The sequence below is a fragment of the Aspergillus nomiae genome, assembly GCF_001204775.2.
Source record: "Aspergillus nomiae NRRL 13137 chromosome Unknown contig00007, whole genome shotgun sequence".
NCBI classification, from domain to species: Eukaryota; Fungi; Ascomycota; class Eurotiomycetes; order Eurotiales; family Aspergillaceae; genus Aspergillus; species Aspergillus nomiae.
The window spans coordinates 120,583-141,785 of NW_015378062.1; the positions used below are offsets into that span (position 1 = coordinate 120,583).

The 21,203-nt window shown below is 50.7% G+C and overlaps 7 protein-coding genes across 7 annotated transcripts; 3 read left to right on the forward strand and 4 right to left on the reverse strand.

Moving 5' to 3' along the window:
* Nucleotides 1-2,385: 2,385 nt before the first annotated feature.
* Nucleotides 2,386-3,821, forward strand: ANOM_000665 (M20 family metallopeptidase; the record flags this gene model as incomplete). The annotated part of the gene is made up of 4 exons (XM_015545923.1): nt 2,386-2,478; nt 2,548-3,350; nt 3,406-3,545; nt 3,604-3,821. 4 exons carry the CDS (start codon nt 2,386-2,388, stop codon nt 3,819-3,821), a joined length of 1,254 nt encoding a protein of 417 aa, XP_015411920.1.
* Nucleotides 3,822-6,182: 2,361 nt separating this feature from the next.
* ANOM_000666 (RING finger protein) lies at nt 6,183-7,550 on the reverse strand (the record flags this gene model as incomplete). Its single annotated transcript, XM_015545924.1, has 3 exons — nt 6,183-6,504; nt 6,661-6,838; nt 7,037-7,550. The coding sequence occupies 3 exons, from the start codon at nt 7,548-7,550 to the stop codon at nt 6,183-6,185; spliced, it is 1,014 nt and encodes a 337-aa protein (XP_015411919.1).
* Nucleotides 7,551-8,040: 490 nt separating this feature from the next.
* ANOM_000667 (sodium transport ATPase 5) lies at nt 8,041-11,408 on the forward strand (the record flags this gene model as incomplete). Its single annotated transcript, XM_015545925.1, has 5 exons — nt 8,041-8,181; nt 8,250-8,270; nt 8,332-8,597; nt 8,650-10,699; nt 10,758-11,408. The coding sequence occupies 5 exons, from the start codon at nt 8,041-8,043 to the stop codon at nt 11,406-11,408; spliced, it is 3,129 nt and encodes a 1,042-aa protein (XP_015411918.1).
* An 846-nt stretch (nt 11,409-12,254) lies between these two features.
* Nucleotides 12,255-13,682, reverse strand: ANOM_000668 (biotin synthase; the record flags this gene model as incomplete). The annotated part of the gene is made up of 2 exons (XM_015545926.1): nt 12,255-13,211; nt 13,323-13,682. Coding segments are annotated over 2 exons (1,227 nt in total), but the record flags the coding sequence as incomplete, so codon positions are not given.
* Nucleotides 13,683-15,025: 1,343 nt separating this feature from the next.
* Nucleotides 15,026-17,672, reverse strand: bioDA (adenosylmethionine-8-amino-7-oxononanoate aminotransferase; the record flags this gene model as incomplete). Its single annotated transcript, XM_015545927.1, has 6 exons — nt 15,026-15,198; nt 15,270-15,868; nt 15,923-16,559; nt 16,640-17,255; nt 17,309-17,408; nt 17,485-17,672. The coding sequence occupies 6 exons, from the start codon at nt 17,670-17,672 to the stop codon at nt 15,026-15,028; spliced, it is 2,313 nt and encodes a 770-aa protein (XP_015411899.1).
* A 1,012-nt stretch (nt 17,673-18,684) lies between these two features.
* On the forward strand, nt 18,685-20,041 carry ANOM_000670 (aminotransferase class I/II-fold pyridoxal phosphate-dependent enzyme; the record flags this gene model as incomplete). Its single annotated transcript, XM_015545928.1, has 3 exons — nt 18,685-19,456; nt 19,514-19,656; nt 19,712-20,041. The coding sequence occupies 3 exons, from the start codon at nt 18,685-18,687 to the stop codon at nt 20,039-20,041; spliced, it is 1,245 nt and encodes a 414-aa protein (XP_015411857.1).
* A 232-nt stretch (nt 20,042-20,273) lies between these two features.
* On the reverse strand, nt 20,274-21,110 carry ANOM_000671 (uncharacterized protein; the record flags this gene model as incomplete). Its single annotated transcript, XM_015545929.1, has 1 exon — nt 20,274-21,110. One exon carries the CDS (start codon nt 21,108-21,110, stop codon nt 20,274-20,276), a length of 837 nt encoding a protein of 278 aa, XP_015411858.1.
* Between the last annotated feature and the right edge of the window lie 93 nt (nt 21,111-21,203).

A 21,203-nucleotide genomic window follows, 5' to 3' on the forward strand; every position in this document is an offset into this window, starting at 1 on the left:
CCCGCCGGTTCCAAGCAGCCTCTCATCATCAACGGAGGTACAGGACCGAGCTGGGGATATCACATTACCTAGGCAGATGACGTCTCTATGTTGGGCTGATCTGGCATTCCCATTGGCTAAGCATTTGTGATTTCCTATGGATACATAGAGTTCCTAGGGTTGACACGGTGCAGGATGGATACTTAATTTGGTCTCAAGGGAGGAACAGTCAACTAACGAACCTTGGTGCTAACACACTTAGTTTTTACGAAGTCTCTTGGTTCTACCACTGATACACTATTCTATTACTTTTAAATCATGTACCATGGAAAGCAATTATGAGCTATGCTAGAGATACAGTAGATTTTAGACACGGAAATCAAATTTGACATTCCTGAAATACGGGAAGAACACTGAAGATCCACAGTGTTTTCAGCCCTGGACCCACAAGCTGGTGATTCATCTAGTGCATATAGTCGTTGGGTACGGACGATAGGGCCATCTGCTTATATCAACTTAAGCTAGCTATGCTGGTCAGGAGAAAGTACATTTAAGCTTGTTAGTTCATAAGCAAATCTGCAGAAATGCCGTGGAACAACAAAGATCTTTAGAGCAAAGCGTATACGAGCTCCCCACTGCTGATAAAGCATGACTCCGAGTTCGTATATGTGAGTCAAGTGAGTCAAATCGTTTACTTCAAAGTGGAACCGACGGTATGCTAAAACCAATCCAGGAACAGGATGATATAGTATTATGGTTAATTAATAGTAATGAAAAGAAAGACGAAACAATAATAGCCCTATCTAATATGTAATCTCCTATATTTGTCTCGTGCGAGCAACACTAAGGCCCTGTTAGGCATTCTATGTAAAGGGGCTATTGGTTAGACGTACTAAAAGGTTTAATTTAATTGACAGGTTCAGGGCAAAGTAAAAAAAAAGATTATCTCGTCCCCGGGCCGGAATAGCCAGCTTTTGGTTACATGGATTTCCATTGCGGCCTAACGCTACATCCAACTCGACTATTGGGGGTTAAGAGATACACCAGTGATTGTTATTAACTATATAAGGAGTATGATCGACATATTTAGGGTAATGGGCCAGAGATCTTTTAGTTCTATCCAACTAGACATTGGGGTTAGAGATACTCCAGCTCTTTGGTAGAATTCCCATTCATATCTACAATACACCTCCTATAGTAACCCTCCAGATCTAGCACAACGTATCTATAAGTCAAATAGGGTCAATCCATACAATCATAACTACTCAATTAGCAATATAGAGATCCAGACTACAAACCAATCTCGATCGTAACCTCTACCTTGTGTTGATGTATACACTCTATAGACCCACTATCTGATTAAACAGTAGTCAATATACCTCAAAAGCGTCCAAATATATGACGCAGTTCGTATCCGACTCACTCTGACTCAACACCACTCAACAAATGTATCTCCACTTAGTCCTAAAGAGAACTGACACTTCTGGTAATAAATAGGCGAAGTCTTCCTCGAACAGTTCCTTGACCAGTTCCTCGAGCATCTCATCTCATACCCAGTGACAGTCTCAACCAGCTGTACATGTCAAGGTAAGATCTTCTTTTCTTTGGACTTTGGATACATTCGCAGGGGTACCAGGATGATACATAGTCACTCGCCGAAATGATTCTGCTGCAAGGCTTAAGTGCAGTGTGTGTATGATTACTATATTTGTCTGATTATGTCTGTTGTACTTGTTTTGATCTTGCTTGTTCGGGTACTATTATAAATGACTAACTTCGGTGAACAGTAGTCTTGAGAATACCTTGCCGGGTTGTTTCTTTTGAGGATAGAATAGTATTTTCATACTAAGATAGTACTGTATAATGAAGATAGTCTTTAGATCCAAGGGTTGTTGTCTTCTGGGTTTTCCTCTTATGTTGTACTGTTAAGCTCAATGCCAACTCTTAAATATACATCTACCCACCTCCAACAAACAAACAATTATACAATAACCACCACAAAGAAAAAACAAAAAAAAAAAAAAAAAAAAAGACCAACACCCTCTCAACCACCCAACTCTTATGCAATACAAACCATCGCCTCGGCGGGTGATTCGACCCCAAATAACCACCATGAGGAGAAATAGCGGGGGAAGTTGCGGGTGGGTCAGAAAACGACGATCTGTCCTATCGCTGGAGCTCGACGATGGAATTTGCCCGCGATAAGACATGCAGGATTCGTTGGAACACGACATGATTGGTCTTGACAAGCGAAGCATTGCCGAGCAATGGCTCTGGAACTGCCAGAAAGTGGCTTCATCATGCAAGTGGAGACGGGGAAATTATATAAGATACCTCAAAGACACCTAGTTCACTCGTGTTGCAACTTGCGCTCCAACTGAGTACAACAACTATTGTCGAGACATAATGCACGTTCAAGAGTATCAGTATCGCTTGATTGATGGCGTTCAGGCAGCGCTTGAGAAATATGATGCTGAGTTGAAGAGTATCAATCATCAAGTTAGTGGATTCGATTCTACTCTGTTAATCTTTACTACTACTTATCGGCAGCATTCTGACCGTATACAGATCTGGTCAAACCCCGAACTAGGCTATGAAGAATACAAAGCCCACGACCACATCTGCGCACTATTCGAAAACCTCAAATCAGAAGGCTACCAAGTCCGTCGCAGCGCCTATGGACTCGAAACCGCCCTGGAGATAGAATACACCCACGGCAGCGGCGGCCGCGTCGTCGCGTTCAACGCCGAATATGACGCCCTCCCGGGGATCGGACACGCGTGTGGCCACAACCTCATCGCGACCAGCTCGATCGCCGCGTTCATCGCGACCTGCGAGGCCCTGAAGGCGCAGTACCCCGATGGGCCGGGGTACACGGTGCGGCTGCTGGGCACGCCGGCGGAGGAATCCGGCGGGGGGAAGGTGAAAATGCTAGAGAATGGGGCGTACGAGGACGTGGACGCTTGTCTGATGGTGCATCCCATGCCGATGGCCCCGGATGACCCGGAGCTGTTGAGCGTGGCGACGGTGCTGCCGGGTGGGTTTCTGGCTAACGACAAGGTCACGGTGACCTTTACTGGCAAGCCGGCGCATGCGGCTGCTGCGCCGTGGGAGGGCGTGAATGCGCTGGATGCGGTGGTGGCGGCGTACGTCAATATCTCTCTGCTGCGACAGCAGATCCTACCGACGCAGAGGATCCATGGGGTCATTGCGCACGGCGGAGAACGCCCGAATGTGATTCCCATGTCGGCGTCCGTGGACTATTATATCCGGTCACCCAGTCTCAAGACCCTGAAGCCGTTGACCGAAAAGGTGGTCAAGTGCTTCGAGGCTGCGGCGACTGCCACCGGATGCAAGGTGGAGTTTGATTGGTATGCTATGCTCTTCGTGATACTACTTTGGAAGGACATCATTAACTGGAACTAGGGGCATCTCGTACGCGGATCTGAAGACCAATACGCCTATCTGTGAGAATTACGTTACTGCCATGCGCGCAATGGGGCACCATACAGTTTTTGATAACTCAGGGAAGAAGGGAGTCTTGGCTGGGGCGTCGACAGATATGGGTTCGTATTGCAATGGCCTGATTCGGCTTTAGGGATCAGTACTGACATTGTCGTGCAGGGAATGTTACCTATGCCGTGCCCGGCTTTCATGGAATGTTCACCATCCCCGCCGAGGGAGTGAATCATACACCGCAGTTTACGAATGGTGCTGGATCGCCGGAGGGGTATAAGCGTAGTCTTGCCTGTGCCGCTGGTATGGCTGTTGTTGCATGCCAGATCTTGGTGGATGATCAAGTTGCGGAGCAAGTGAGGAAGGACTTTGAGAAAGATGAATAAGCTTGGTCAGTGGATATGAGTAACGTAATGATTTAGCGGTAATATCACATTCTCAGCGTCTTCTTCTCAGTAAATAATAACATGATAACGATGTATTCATTAGAAGGAGAGACAACGGCAATCGCTGATTGCGCAAAAGTCAGACTTGCGCTATTTGAGGTGAAAACAGCAACCTAAATAAGCCACGACAGATTCATCATTGATTTCGGCGGCGTTCTCAATTGGACGATGTTCTTGATACGTGGGAAAGTGCTGGCAGATACAGAGAGGCACAGCGCCATAAGAAGTTCTACAACATGGTCATATTCATCCCGTTTTTAAGGCAAGTGGTACAAGTCTTGAGAAGCCATCTCCAACAATACTCAACTCGGATATCACACTCACTCTGTTCAAAAAGACATAGATCGGAGTCCAGCACTCACAAGCGCGACATAGGATTACAGTCAAAAGAGTGAAAATATCAGGACAGTACTTCAAACTCTATCACTTTCAACTCGTGACCAGAAAAAACCCTAAGTACACTACAATCCTACCAATCCACCAGAAACCAACCCCGACTCCCAAATATCTCAAATTCTTACTCTGCTCACGGTATCACCAAAACCCCCTAGAAGCAGTAAAAGAGCAGTCAAGAGCCAAGAGCCAATCCCTGGACACCACGAGCCCGTTCATGCCATGCAGGCGTGCTCCACCAACCGAGAAATATTCTCCGATGACAGGTCTGATGGATACGGTCTGGATGTCTTCCCGGCTGTTTTGTCGATTCCGACATTTCCCGATTTTCATATGGATCCATCATATAGAACCTGAATGGGAAATGAGTTATATAAAGTAGATAGTTCGTGTAGTATATGTACTGTCGGGGAAGATCCATCGATCACCGAAGCCACGTAGTTCCGTTCATGATCTGCGAACGGGGTTATCCTGGGGAATCTATCTAATTCTAGCCCACGATGTCAAATGTGAGCTGTCCCCGGAATTGCTGGAAGGAGGCCCCGATCCAGCCGATCCGACTCGCAAAGATAAGATAACCCCGGATAAGGCCTTACCAGAATAGGGACGATGGTATTTAGTACATCCGCCGCATCCGGACGACATCTATCTAGATAGCCAGAATGATACACGAGGACACTGATCCAGTCTAAACACGCAAGCCAGACATGCACTCCCTTATCAACGTATTCGGGAATATCTGGGTAGATCAACCACCACCACTACCACTAGAAACAAACAAACACAAGTACCCAAAAGTAAACACAGCACACCAAAGTACCAACACAGCCGAAAAGGGAACCTTCCAGAATCCTTCCAGAACTAGCCCAGAAGACCGCCAGTCTTGGCGGGGCCAAACAACCCCCTCATCGGGCGATGCATATCAGTAAGATTCCCGGACGGAAATTGTCATAGGATAAGGCTGGAGGGGAACCAGACTTGAGATGGGGGGAGCCAGGCTTGGCGCCACACGCGACTCGTAAACACTTCCAGTTAGTTTAATTTAATTATTTTAGTTATTCATGGATTTTTATTTATTATTATGGAGTTATGCTGGGGCTGATCTAGGGGCAGTGGAGTGGAGGGTGATTTTCATTCGGGTTTCTTGCCTTTTTGATTTTTATTATCGTAGGACTGCTTTACTATCTTAGTAAGATCTACGCGTTCTAATCTCTGGGTTATATTACATTGATATAAACGATTTAGTGTTCTAACCAGATTACATACTGTATCCACAAGACTCACGCTGTAGATAAACCCTAACATCCATGGTAAAACAAACATCCCAGAATGGAATAATTCCATCCGACGCAAAGCTTGAACACCCAGATGGTCTCTGACCTGTTTGACTTTCTGATCCATGGGTCTAGGCTTGCTTTTGAGTTTAAGGGTGTCAGCAAGGTTTACGATGGACATGGTTCTGACATGAGGTGTCTGTATGTCTCCGATTCTGGGGTTCCTGGGGGTTAATCTTATGTGTCTGATGTGTCTGGTGACCGTGGGGTCGAGGTGGGTATATACTATACATATTCGATGGTCATTGCGCTTACGATTTCTTGTTGGGGTATGTTCTCATCATTTTTTTTTTCTTTTTTAAAAAAAATAAAAAGAAGAGAAGAATCATTGGCCAATTTGTCCAAAACCATACATCATTTACATCACTGGACCAGCACATACATACATTGACTTCCCAAAACAGGGTCATTACACACCCGATGAGATCAGATAGAAAGATAGATCAGACCGTATCGGAAAAAGGAAAAAAAACACCAAGACCCGAATAAGGCGCCAAGCAAGCCATGGAACCAGCCATGTCGCAATCCCATCGGGAAGATCAGCAGTGAGAGTCTGAGGAGAAAGAGAGAGAATTTACCCGGGGTCGGTGGGGGAGTACTCCGTCTGACAGATGGGGCACTTGTAGCGGCCATAGGCGAACCATGACGCAAGACAGGAGGCGTGGAAAGCGTGGTTACACTGGTTGAGAACGAGGACGCTGCGATCGCCGTCGCGGTACCGGTACCGCGTCCGATCTGATTCGAGCAGGGGAGGGTCAGCGTCAGGGGTCAGCGTGTCGTGCCGGTGGAGAGTGGTGGTCGAGCGAGAAGGAGGAAGGATGCAGGCGGGTTCTGGAGAAGACGGTAGCGTGTCTTGCGAAGACGACGGCACGACGAGCGTCGAAAGGCAGATGGAACTGGAAGAAAGCAGAAAAACAAATCAGAGAGCGTGAAAACAGATGAAACGGGGCCGGATGATAACGGCCAAGGCCACTAGTGTCAGCCCTGTCCCCGCATCTCCAGGGCCAAGAGCCCCGGCGTGCTACCAACAACAGTGGGATGCGCAACCGTACCAGGTTTCCTGAGCGTAGTGTCGCTGGTGCTGTGGTTCCCCATTTTCCGATCGGGCCAACTCTTCCAGCCATCGTTCCACCGTCACCTGTCGCATGCACCCATTGACCTGAAGCAGGTGCACTTCACTGGCTCTTCGCGCCGCCGCTCGTCGTCGGTGATGCCACATAATCAGTCTGTCTTGGGTGGTCAACCGTTTGCTTGGGACTTGGCAGGGAGAGGTAAAAAAAAAAAATTGTATATCTCTGGGTCGAGATATGAAGAGTAGAGGCTGCGAAGAGACCCAACCGCCAACACCGGTAGATGACCAGTCTCAATCGAAATGCATGGAAGATTCTCTTCTGCAGCGGGGATCATAGATTCGACGAATGAACTCACATAGGAACCAAGCTAATGGCGCCAAAGAGCAGCACCGCTCCGACCACGACACCAGCGATTCCAGCGCCGGGCGGATCACCCGCCATAGCACGAGCGACACGACGGTGGTGATGTCTCGTGTCGATACGAGAACGACCGCCAGGCGTAACTCACTGGCGACAGATCCAATAAGATGTATCAGACGCGGAGGATCGGATAGGTCGGCTTGAACACCGGCGCCGGGAGTCGCATAGGGCCGGTCAGCACGATAAGACTCGAGTAAGAGTAGTGGGGTGGGGGGTGAGTAACCAGTCAGAGAGAACGAGGAAAGATTATTTTTGGACAATTCGAAGAGCGATGGGGAGGGCATTTCAAGCGGCGACTGGCTCTCAGACCCCCTCCCAGTTGCGTCTGGCCAAGACCGACCAAGCGTGCAGAGAAGCCGAGGCGGGAAATAACCCAAGAGGCGCCAAGTCTCCCGCGCCCCGGAACCCGCTTGGCATTCCGCTGGGTCGACGAGGGTCTGGCCAGTCATTTGCCTCTGCCCAGCATTAAGCGACGCTCACGTGGCGACGGCATTGGTTGAATGCGTCATAGTCCAACCAGCATTTGCCTCCAAACCCAAGGTTATGCGCCAAGACCCGCGCGCTGCTTTTATCCTCATTGGCGCTTGGCTTTCTCCTCGCCAGTTTACAATTCTCCAAGGGCATCCATGCCAAGCGATGAACCTTTGTTCGCGTCATTCTCCAGCAACAACATATAAACCCGACAATTCCCCCACCTCATCCCAAATGGAAAAGAAGGAAAAGGTTAAATCTCCCCCTCAGTTCCTCCCCGATCCATCGCTACCTCTTTCAAGGTGTATCTCTACCTGGTGTAGGTGTATGGACTCGCATTGCCTGGAGGATACAATCTATATGGAGCCTCCCTAAGGACAAGCCCCACCATTAGATTCTATCACCTCACATAACTCTTCCCTAAACCCATTAACACAACCACAACTACACATTGACACACCCAACACCATGTCTCACGACGAGAAGAAGACTGATACGGCTCAGCCGTTATCACAACCTGCTCATGCCCTCTCCTACACAGCCATCCTCCAAGAGCTCTCAGTGAACTCGGAGGAAGGCCTCACCACGGCGGACGCAAGAACCGTCTCAGTCAGTATGGCCCCAATCAGCTGGAAGGCGGAGAAGGGGTCTCCCTCATTAAGATTGTCATTCGACAGATTGCCAATGCAATGATGCTGGTACGTGGATCTCCTTATACACATGCTTGGGGATAAGGGATTAATTCTGGACAACAATTAGGTTCTCATCATTGCCATGGCGGTTAGTTTCGGTATTCAATCGTGGATCGAAGGTGGTGTTATCAGTGCCGTCATCGCGCTCAACATCATCGTAGGTGTTTACCAAGACTATGCAGCGGAAAAGACCATGGATTCCCTGCGCTCCTTGAGTTCCCCAACTGGTGTGGTAACTCGCGACGGCAAAACCAATACCATTCCGGCTATCGAGATTGTTCCTGGAGATATGGTCGAGCTGAAAGTGGGTGACACAGTCCCCGCGGACCTGAGGTATGTAACCAGCGAGAAATATGGCAAATCTCCCAGCTAATAGCGTCTGTAGGCTCGTTGATGCCATGAATTTCGAAACCGATGAAGCGCTGTTAACCGGTGAATCCTTGCCGGTACAAAAGGAGGTTGACTCTGTGTTCGACCCGGATACCGGACCGGGAGATCGCCTGAATATTGCTTATAGTTCGTCCACCGTGACCCGGGGCCGCGCCCGCGGTGTTGTGGTTGGAACCGGAATGAAGACAGAAATTGGTGCGATCGCGGCCGCCCTCCGCGCTGGGGATTCCAAGAGACGGCCCGTCAAGCGCGGCCCTCAGGGCGAGACCAAGAAGCGCTGGTACGTGGAAGCCTGGACCCTGACCTGCACCGATGCCGTCGGTCGCTTCTTGGGTATCAACGTCGGTACCCCTTTACAAAGAAAGCTTTCTAAGTTGGCCTTGCTGCTCTTCGCAATTGCCGTGGTTTTCGCGATCGTGGTCATGGGTGCAAATGAGATGCGAAATGACAAGGAAGTCATTATCTACGCTGTGGCAACTGGCCTTGCTATGATTCCTGCTTGTCTAGTGGTGGTCTTGACTATTACTATGGCGGTAGGCACCAAGCAGATGGTACAAAGAAATGTCATTGTCCGAAAGCTTGACTCCTTGGAAGCTCTCGGCGCTGTGACTAACATTTGCTCAGACAAAACCGGAACGCTTACTCAGGGCCGCATGGTTGCCAAAAGGGCTTGGCTCCCATCACTGGGTACATACTCCGTGGGATCCTCTAGCGATCCCTTAAACCCCCAAGAAGGAGACTTGAGCCTGCTACCTCAACCTCCGGTTGAGCTCCAACGTGATACCCAAGGAGAGCCTCGGGACCCTCAAGATCTACTAAAGGATAACCAGGTGCTGCAAGACTATCTTAATGTCGCGGCAATGGCCAATCTCGCCCATGTTCACAAGTCGGAGAATGATGAATGGCAGGCACGTGGTGAACCCACGGATATCGCTATCCAGGTGTTCGCGTCTCGTTTCAACTGGGGCCGTGATCGTTGGACCAAGGGCGACAAGCCGGTTTGGACTCAGAAGGCTGAGTATCCTTTCGATTCAACCGTGAAGAAAATGTCGGTGATTTTCGCCCAAGGTGACCGCGAGATGGTTTTCACCAAAGGTGCCGTCGAACGTGTGGTCGACTCTTGCACATCAGTCATTTGGACCGCTGGTTCTAGCCCCGTGCCTCTGGAGGCAAGCATGAAAGAAGAGATCCTGCAGAACATGGAAGCTCTGGCCAAGGAAGGCCTCCGAGTGCTTTGCCTTGCTTGCCGGGAGAAGAAGACCCCCACCGACGGAGAAGAAGTGCCCCCAAGAGATGAAGTTGAGCAAGACCTCACTTTTTGCGGACTCATTGGTCTTTATGACCCCCCTCGTCCCGAGACTGCCGGTGCCATCGAAGAATGTTACCGCGCCGGAATATCTGTGCACATGGTGACAGGTGACCACCCCGGTACAGCGCGTGCCATCGCAGCACAGGTCGGTATCATTCCTGCAAACATGGACAGCGTCGCAAAGGATGTGGCGGATGCAATGGTCATGACAGCCAGTCAGTTTGACAAATTGACTGAGGACGAGATTGATGATCTCCCCACTCTACCATTGGTTATTGCTCGCTGCGCGCCTCACACCAAGGTCCGCATGATTGATGCGTTGCATCGTCGTGGGAAGTACGCGGCAATGACGGGTGACGGTGTGAACGACTCACCGTCTCTCAAGCGGGCTGATGTCGGTATTGCCATGGGACAGGCAGGTTCTGATGTGGCCAAGGATGCCTCAGAATTGGTTCTGATGGATGACAATTTCGCTTCTATCATCAATGGAATTGAAGAGGGCCGTCGTATCTTTGACAACATTCAGAAATTCGTCCTGCATTTGTTGGCCGAAAACGTTGGACTCGCGCTCACTCTGCTCATTGGTCTGGTCTTCAAGGATGTCAACGGACAGTCCGTGTTTCCCATTGCACCCGTCGAAATTCTCTGGATTATTATGATCACCTCCGGTCTCCCTGACATGGGATTGGGAATGGAGATCGCGGCACCTGATATCATGAACCGCCCGCCCCAGAGTGTATGTATTCCCTTTCCTTGACTCTCAGTCTTGTGCAATCTGCTAACATGTATAATAGAAACAAGGTATCTTCACATGGGAAGTCATTGTGGACACTCTCGTATATGGCGTCTGGATGGCTGCACTGTGCTTGGCATCCTTCTCCCTGGTGATGTATGGATGGGGTGATGGCGACCTCGGAAGTGGCTGCAACACTGGCTACAACGGCAGCGACCACTATGATGGCAACTGTGACACGGTGTTCCGTGCTCGTGCAACCACATTCGTTTGCATGACCTGGTTCGCGCTCTTCCTGGCGTGGGAGCAGATTGACATGCGACGCAGCTTCTTCCGGATGCAGCCTGATTCGAAGAGATACTTTACGCAGTGGATGTTTGATGTCTGGCGCAACAAGTTCCTTTTCACCGGTATCATGATCGGATTCATCACCACCTTCCCGATTCTGTACATCCCTGTGATCAACCACGTGGTGTTCAAGCACACCGGCATCTCCTGGGAATGGGGAGTGGTGTTCGTGGAGGCGATCCTGTTCTTCATTGGTGTCGAGGCGTGGAAGTGGTGCAAGCGGATCTTTTTCCGGCGCCAGGCGTACCGTCACAAGGACGAGGTTGACACGAGACTCCCCAACGACTTCAGCCGGTACACCACGATGAGCCGGTCCGATACCCAAGCAACCAGTATGCTGAAGACCGAAACGTCTGTTGTTTAAATAGACGATGCCATGACTTCATTGCACATTTTGACCCCGTTCATCCATCTTCGCGCGTTTAGATTCCCATTTTCGATTTCCAGCATTTAGCTTCATTTGTCGGTCTGCCTAACTAGACCATCGCAAAGTTATCACAGTATCACCTTGCGTTAATGATTAATGTTATCCCTGCGAGACGTGATCATGAGTTGGGTGCACATACTTAATGAGCATAGTTTATAGATAAATACCACTTTGTTTTCTCTGTTCAATCGGGATGTCCTTTTGTAGACAGTGAGTGTTGTAGAAGAGCCTTAGTCCTCTTCCGCGATGTATATCAAGTGAAACAGAAATCCATGAGCATCATCTGCGACAGTAGCTAGTTAGTCCGCTTCGAGATACATGTTAGTCACTGAGCAAAATCGTGATCTGGTAACACCAGCCACCAAGAGAGAATAGGATGCCCTATTGATCAGGCTCCGAGCGAGTCGGAACGGCGTGTCGTGAGGTAGAACAGGGCGGAGGGCGGAAGGACAGGGCCCTTAAGTACGCCAGGGAGGTGGGGGGAAAACACAGCACCTGCCTCATGTGATGGCTATTAGGCAACCGCCATTGTTTGGGTGATACAGAGCAGAGCAATTGCAAGCGCTGTGCGCATCATAGATACCTGCCAAGGGATTTCCAAGACATGGGCAGAGCCCGGGGTCGAATCAATGCTACGGGGTGGAGGGGGCCAGACATCTATAGTGGTCGATCGAACGATTTCTATTGGATCATAATAATGCCTCATAGGATTGAGTCATACGAGGAGGGCGCAGAGAGTGATTTGATAATCTCAGATGTGGGAGGGGTTAAAACAAAAACTATTTACGAACTCGCGGCGGCCGGCGCAGCGGATACATTTTCCGACGGAGCGGAATCCTTCGAGACGGCGGCGTCCGCGTCCTTCTCGAAACTCTTCATGGGGTAGAAGCCCCACCGCTCAAACATCTCGCGATCCTCATCCCAGCCATTGCAATCGGTCGTTAACATCTTCTCGCCGGTAAAGACAGCGTTCGCACCGGCCATGAAGCACTGGACTTGCTGTTCCTCGGACAGCGAGATGCGGCCCGCAGCCAAGCGGACGATCGTGGCGGGGAGAACGATACGGGCCGTCGCGATGGTCCGGAGAAGCTTGTCAAAGGAGATCATTTTGCGTTCACCCAGAGGGGTGCCCGGGATGGGGACCAGCGCGTTGACGGGGAAGGATTCCGGGTGGGAAGGGAGCGAGGAAACCGTGTGGATGAGACCGATCCGGTCGGAGTCCGCCTCGCCGAGGCCCAGGATACCGCCGGAGCAAACGTTGATTCCCGCGTCACGGACATGCGAGAGGGTCTTCAAGCGCTCATCGTACGATCGGGTGGTGATGATGGTGGGGTAGAACTCCCGGGACGTATCCAGGTTATGGTTGTAGGCCGTCAAGCCGGCATCCTTCAGCTCTTTGGCTTGGTTCTCGTCAATCATGCCCAGGGTTACGCAGACCTCCATGCCCATCTCCCGGACGCCCGACACCATCTGCTTGACATTCTTGAGACTTGTCTTGCGACCGCGCATGTCGCGCCAGGCCGCACCCATGCAGAAGCGGGTACTTCCATTCGCTTTGGCAATGCGGGCGGCTTTCAGCACATCGTCCACGGGACTCATCTTCGTTGCTTTCAAGCCGGTGTTGTGACGCGAGGATTGAGCACAGTAGGAACAATCCTCACTACATCCTCCGGTCTTAATGTTCATCAAGGTACACATCTGAATGGCGGACGGGTCATGGAATCGACGGTGAATGGCAGCCTGGTTTGGGATGAGTCAACGAGCTTCCAAGATCGTGGTATCATATGGAAAGAACAGTCAAAAGTAAACAATATACTAAGCGACGTAGATTGGAAAAAAAAAAGCACATACCGCAGCGTAGGTCAGCTGGTTCAACGGGGTCTCATAGATCTGCTGGACCTCTTCGCGGGTCCATGTGGTCCGGGGCACCGTTGCGGCCGTTGCCTCTTGCAGGGCTACTGGGATTCTGCTGGCAATTGAAGCCGCACTGGGGGAGGACTGGACGGTGCCATAGGACCTTCGTAGGATGATCCGAGGCACGGACCGAGGGAATAGTGACATGGTGATTGTAAGGTAATGTAGAGGAGTGATGTAAGTCCAATGGGAGCGGAAGAAAGGCAGTACTTAGGTTAGAGGGAACACAAAAGCACCATGACAGCTCCCAAGAAGAATTAAGGCCAATGACGCCAAGCGACGGTGAAGAAAAGACGACAACCTCGGGAAAGGACCAAACAGACGAAAAGCGGATGAGAGGGGTAGATTAGGTTGGAGTCAGATCGTGCTCACCGGGGGCCAGAGGTATACTCCGTCCTGTTCTTCCGGAGTAAATTGGTTTGTGAGCTGTTAAGTTAATTGTTACCCTCTGTTATTACTCACAGTGGGGAGAAAGTCTAATCGTCCCACCCAGTCAGCGACCACCTGAAGCAAATCAAGCTGTGGCTCAGGAACAGAGAGTTCCCTGTCCCTCTGTGATTCGTGGGGTGATTGTTGACCCCAACGAGGGGTTCAACCCATGGACAAACAATCCTTTGGTAGATGGTTGAAGAATCAGCATCGTCACCACCATTTTGTTCAATCCCAGCGGTGGTGGTTCCTTGATCAGGGGAAGGTTGAAGACCATGCCCACTTCGCTTTCCCGCCAAGGAGAGATTCTGGAATGACCAACTGTTGAGGGGTCAATGGATCGTTGACGGAGGCTGTGGATTAAACGCGCAGATCCAGCGGGCGAGTTACGTATTGGTGGGAGGATCCCCACCAGCCGGAGCACGATGGTTAACAGGACGAGTTACGAAGTACTATCACATCATCGGGAGAAAGGAAAGATGCACTGCTGCCTGAGGATCTCTTTCCATCTTTCGGAATGCCTTTCCCGTGACTTCAATCGGGACCTGCCAGCCATCACGTGCCCCAGTCAGGCCAATCAGGCGGCCACAATTAAGGCCCTCGGGCCGTCGGTGAACGAAAACTCGAACAGATTAGGAGAATTCCAAACATAGAGAAGGTTAACTTGGTTTGAGTCACCGGGAAAGCCCATTGAGCATGATGACACTCCCGTTCCAAGGTTAAAATGATCGCCCATTAGCCAGGCACTCCAACCCTCCGATCACTAACGACTGAGTTACTGGAATTAATTACCAACACTGCCATGTTGCCATGACATTACCAACAATCGATAATAGTTACTCAAATAATACTGAGGGGAATTGGTCTAAATACTACTCGAATACATATCCCTTCACGAGTCATTCTCCTGCTTTCCAGGTACGTCGTCGGAGTGTGTTCAATAGTTTTCCGGAGTAGAATGACCTCATCTGGCGCATTACTAGTACTCCGTACCCGATGCTAACCGTACACAAATAAGCACAGAAAAATTCAATTTCCCCTCGGAAAGTAAACCGTACGGGGGGTTCATTTGGTTTGCTGAAAACGCTATAACTCGTTAATCTCATTTAGGGTCTTTTTGTTTTTCCCCCTCCCTCGTCCCCCTTTGACTTTTGGTCAGGGATGTTAGCGGCCATGTATCCAAGGTACGGTAATTTACACAGGCCTTGTTACTACAGGAGGGCCTCTCGCAGCACCCCCTCAATGGAGCGTAGCGCCTGCGGTTGAGAAGTCACACTGGACATGAGGTACAGAACGTTTCCGAGAACACGCGAGTGCACATTAAACTTTCCGTCACTCGTCGATAACCGCTGCTGTAAACCTCTGGCGGCTGTCGAGGTGTAGCCTATTGGCGCGGTGGAGACATCACATGTTAGTCCGGCACGCGCTGAACGGGGAACAGTAGGGGTGACTTACCTCCTCCCTGCACGTCTTTGAGTGAGATGCTGAGCACCGTTCCAATGGCGAACACGCCATCCACCGATGGCGCATGGGATAGATCACTGACGAGGCCATGAGACCAGACACTCCAGATATTAGAGCTGTCCCGAGCGCCCAGGGTCACTGGGGTATCGGACAAGGTTGTCCAGTCCTGGCGGTACCCATCCCAGGACCCACTGTTTTCCATCCGCATCATGGTCTGCAGCGAATCCACTGCCACCTGGCAGCCCACAGCATGTGCCGTGTAGCTGTGTCCATGGAGTAAAGCGTCGCTCTTTTCCGGACTCGAAAATGCCTGGAAGATTTCATCACTGGCCATCGTAGTACATAGAGGAAGAAGACCACCCGTCAGAAGTTTCGCGTTCACCGCGATGTCGGAGTCGACCTGGAGGAATGAGGCCGAGGATTTACGGCCAAGACGGTAAAGGCCCGTGAACACCTCGTCGAAGATAACCGGGAGACCAGACCAGGAGGTGGCCACGGGGTGATCCTTGGTAGATTTAGCCCCGCTTGCGCCAAACAGCTCAGGATAGCCGCGGACAACCTCGACGAGACACCGTTGGAAGAGAGGGTCACTAAACAAGCCTGTTAGTCAGGGATCTTACATGACCGTACATATCGATACTGACCAAAACAGCATGCCGCCAGCGCCTAGAATAATGGGCTCCATGATAAGAGAACCAAACTTCATCCCTTCCTGCTGAACCAGATCCTGAATAGTATTGCGAATATATTCTGTGTAGCGCTTTCCCGCAGCCGATTGCAGCCGTTCCTCCATATCAAAGATGTCATCCAGGGACGAGAACTCGAAGCCTGAGCCCAGTGATTCCCGGAGGTTCTCGGGAATCTCGACCTTCCACATTCCTTGGGACATTTTCACCTGCGGGAAATCGAACCAGTATCCTCGGCCGCGATACCATTCAACTTTCTTGTTGTAAGTGGAAGGCTCTGAGCAGTCCATGACGCCGATCGTGTCGCCATGATAGCTTCCCTTGAGACCGAGGATACTGATCTGCTCCTGGCTGGCATCCCATCCGTAACGGTCGCATGCCGCCCGGAGACCCATCTTCACAGCGACCTCCATGCCAGTGCTTCCATTATCGGTGTAGAACACCTTCCGGAGGCGCGGGTTGCCAATACTCTCGAGCAAGAGTTCTGCCAGCGACAAAGCGGGCTCATGTATATTTCCTGGAAACATTACATGTCCGTACCGTCCGGCGGCATATGCAGCCGACAAAGCTAAACTGGGGTTGCCATGACCCAAGCCTTGCGTCCACCAGGATGCAGACCCGTCAAATGTTGCGCGCAGCTTGTTTTCATGGTGGGACTTGTCCGAATCCACGAACGTTTGAAAGTAGTCATCATAGGCAGAGTCAATCGGTGTGATATCCTTGGCCTCCATGCATGATGCTGCGTGAATGGATACCAGATGGTGTCATGTGCCCGGCTAGCCATCGATTCCAGCCGGTCGATCCGTTCCGCGTTCTTAGCAGATAGCTGTTCCAATAAGCTCGCCACATCCGTTTCCTGTGCAACACGACCATAGTAGGTTGTCATGGCTTCCTCGTCCCGCGCCAAGGAATCTACATCTTGCACTGACGGCTTCGGAGGAGGCGACGGCAATGGAACTAGCGGAATAGACTTTTTCTGGAAATAGTTCAGTAAGTATTCATGGTTCTTGTAGTACTCATCGCGAAACAGTAACACCGAGTGGATATCGTAGCCTCGAAGCAAAAGTGACTCGTAGGCCGAGATAGACGAAGAGATACCACCCAATCGGGAATCTGCGACTAAGACAATAGGTAACCGCAGTGGGCGATAGAGGTCTGCTTGGGAATTGCCATTGGGGCCGGGGGAATGGACACCACCGGCCGTTTCTACCAGGGCAAAATTGACACCGCTGCCCGCCCAGTCAGAGAGGGTTTTGTGGACAGAAGCCAAGATATCATCATCGCGAGGGACCTGCTGAGGATTAGTGTTTGGGCACCTCATGTCAGAGGGAATGGTTTTCGCACAGTAAATTTCTTCTGCTGAGCCGCGATATGCGGACTGACGGGCTCGTCGAATTGGTAGAGACATTTAGTCAACGTACCCGCAGCATGGCGTTGGATATGTCTAAGATCATGGATCAGTATATGTGTAACTAGACCGATGAACTAGTGGGTTGGCAAGACGGATTCAGCCCACGCACCGGTCATCTGCGTCATCCAATGGCCCCGTCGAGACGGGTTTGAGAAAGGCCGCCTGATCCTGGGACTTTTGGCGCTGGACCGCGTTACAGAGAACGGTCGAGACAATTGTTTTGCCCACATCCGTGTTGGCGCCGTAAACCTGATGGGCGCGAAGGGAACGCCAGAGGGCAGCTCCCACTGGAGACATCACAGTCGGAGCCGGTCGATGGTACTAGTAAGCACAGATCGAATGATCGAGAATAAGAAGAGAAGAGGGGAGGAGGAGGCGAAGGAGTCAGTAATATTAATAATAACGATGATAACAGTCAGAAAAATAAAAATAGTACTGTGTACTTGGAGTACAGCCGCCTACTTCATAGTCAGAGATACGAGAAAGCGTAAGAGATCCAGAACGACCTTGGTTGAATTGGCCCGAGGTATTCAGGCAGCCTGGGAGCCACTCTGTCCAGGCATTCAGGCAGCCCGCTGCGGACCCCCCACCGGTTGGCCCTCAACGGCCTGTCTGGTGGATATTCATTCCCTTTTCTTTTCTTTTCCTTTTCCTTTTTCTTTTTTGTTTATTTTTGTTTTGGTATTTTCTTTTTCCCCCCTTCCCGCGCTTCAACATTTCTTGTATGCATCCAATCCCAATTTTTAGGAGGGATCTCCTTTATTCTGGCGGGTCGCCTTATACTTTTACCTTACAATGTGTCAAAACTCAAACCAGCCTGCATCTTACCCTAGGTCTCTTTTTCCCCATAGTTAGCAACTGATCTACCGACCCCAAACTTCTGATGAAATCAATAATATCTGGTATTGTGGATGGCTCAGGAATGGTTCCTATAAATATACCTCGATTACAAAATTCGTACACATTATAAGTACCACGATCTTACATTGTAAAGATTAATGTTCGAATGGCACGAAATTACGTGGGATAATCAAGAAATAACCAAGAACAAAAAAGGTTTCCAGACTTCACACAGAGCAAGCCACCAAATGACGGGAAACAACAGCTCCACTCTTTTGGCGCAGTTCATTGTGAAAATCCCCGGCTCCACGCCTCCGGTGTGAAGGATGATAATGCCCGCAATCCCCTCTATCTGGAGGGGAAGCACCATGCCTATAAGAGTACCCTCTGTCGTGCCCGTTTCCCTCTTGGGTGTGGTAAATCACTTAGTGCCTCTGGCTGCAAAGACCCAACCTTGAACCTAGTCACAATGGATGTCTCCTCCCCCAAGTCCCTGCGTGACTCACTCCGTCAGGCTTTACACCGGAGAGAACTGAAATCGGCTCGTCGAAGGCTCACAGTACTCCCTCAGACGTCAGTAGACTTCTCGTCCAACGACTTCTTGTCACTATCAACGTCGCCAGCATATCGAGCCCGGTTACTAGAACACCTGCAACAGGCACCTCCGCTGCACCCCTTTGCCAGTGGAGGTTCCCGGCTCCTGGATGGCAATTCAACTTATGCCGAGGAGCTTGAGAGCTTCATCGCTGAGTTCCATGGTGCCCCCAGTGGACTGCTGTTCAATTCAGGGTTCGACGCCAATGTCGGCGTCTTATCCTGCATTCCTCAGCCCGGAGATCTGATTGTACATGATGAGCTGATCCACGCAAGTGCACGGGAGGGCATGCGTTTGTCCCGGGCAGGCAAACGGGTTCAATTCGCGCACAGCTCACCCGAGAGCCTGGAAGCAGTGCTACAATCACAGCTGGACGCCGATCCCAAGGTCCAAGATGGGTCCCGGAATGTCTTTATCGTGGTGGAATCCGTCTATAGCATGGACGGGGACATTGCGCCGATCCGCGAATTCATCCAGGTCGTCGATCGTCTGCTGCCGAGGGGAAACGGCTATTTTATCGTGGACGAAGCGCATGCTACGGGTACATTCGGTCCCCGCGGGGCTGGCGTGGTTCAGGAACTGGGCGTGGAGCAGCGGATATTTATCCGCGTTCATACGTTTGGCAAAGCCTTAGCCAGTCATGGTGGTATGCGATCAAAAAAAAAGACTCCCTTTGATATATATGTACCTGACTGTTCTCCAGCGATCGTCTTGTGCTGCCCCGATACCCGAGATTATCTGATCAACTATGCGCGAAGCCTGATCTACACAACGGCGCTGGGTTTCCCGTTCTTGGCTTCCATCCGCACCGCATATGAACTGCTGTCCGAAGGGACCACACAACCTGTGAGTTTTCGCAAGTATACATAGATCCTCAGAGGCCTCGGACTGACATCGACAGCTTCAACACAAACTTCAACAATTGATCCTATATCTGCGGACCAGGTTAGAAGACCTTGGTTCCTGGGACCCTGCAGTCTTCGAAGTCGACCACTTCCCGAGATCCCCCATCTTTTCTCTACGCAGTCCCTTGCCTCGTCAGCTGGCGGCCGCATGTCAGCAGGAAGGCTATACCGTGCGTGCAATCATGGCACCTACCGTTCCTGCTGGAAAGGAACGGGTCCGGGTGTGTCTTCATACGGGTAATACGATGGAGGAAATCGACGGATTTGTCGACACGATCCAGCATTGGCTGAACCGAATGACGGAGAAAAAGGCTGCACGGCTGTAAAGGTAAGTGTAGGCTTAATGCCTGTTAATTATGCTTTTGTATGGATTACGATGTGAGTCTGTAAAAGTTGTGTTTTGTATATAGTTGGACTTACAAGTGACACAAGAGCATACTAAACCATCGGACCAGCAGTAAGACCAGGAAAAGTAAGAAAACAAGAAAAGGAACTAGTGAAGTAAAAAGAAAAGATGAACAAAGAAAGTCGAGTCAGCTCTCGTATAACCAAGACAATTCAATAAACCCAAAATTCGCTACAAGTCGGACATCTCGGAAACAAATCATCAAACGTCTCAATCCACCGATCCATACAATCTCGATGATAATTCGTGCCACAGTGACCCTGACACCACACCCACCGCTCATCATCATACTCGGTCTCGTAAAGCTTCTTCTCAGCCGCAGTGTACTCCCTCGCCGACCCGCCAGTCACGTCCACGAAAAACCCTAACAGACAGATCCCACACTCGTCCTCAACCGCCCTTGGCGCCACCATCCTCGAGACAACGCTCGTGTCCACGGCCTGACCCGAGCTCGAGCTCGAGCACACCGACGTCTCGCTGACAGGACTGGCGGCCCGCTCTTCAGAGGGGTATGATCCTGGAACCTCGCGCTGTGGACGCCACTCCTCCGCCGGCGCTTGCTGTGTCTGCTCCACCGGCCCATGCACCGCGTCCGAGCGGAGGACACTACTAGCTCCAGCTCCCTGCACAGACCTATCCTCATTGCTCCCCATATCCTTAGTGGCCGGAGAATCCCGCCGATCAAGCGAGTACCTCCACACCTGGAAGTCCCACTTTCGAGCTAGTCGATACCACTGCGACTGATGCGATTCAGTACACAGCAGCAGAGTCGACAACCCGATCAAAGTGCTGCTGATATCCCGACCCTTGTTGAAATACCTGCTGCCTGTATTGAGTAATCTAAGGGCCGCTGCGCGGGTGGCGGGGCTGATTGTGTTTTTGCACCGGTGGACGCGGCCAACGCTGAACTCCAGACACTGATGCTCTTGCAGGGGGTGGATGTTTAGGATTTCGCCGAGCTGGTGCGGTAATGTGGATTGGAGGGGCATTATAGCTTCTTTTATTTTCTTTTGTGGGGGAGGTTTGGTCGAGACTCTTAGGAGTCAAAAGGCAGCAGGTTCATGGTGGAGGTAATGGGAGGG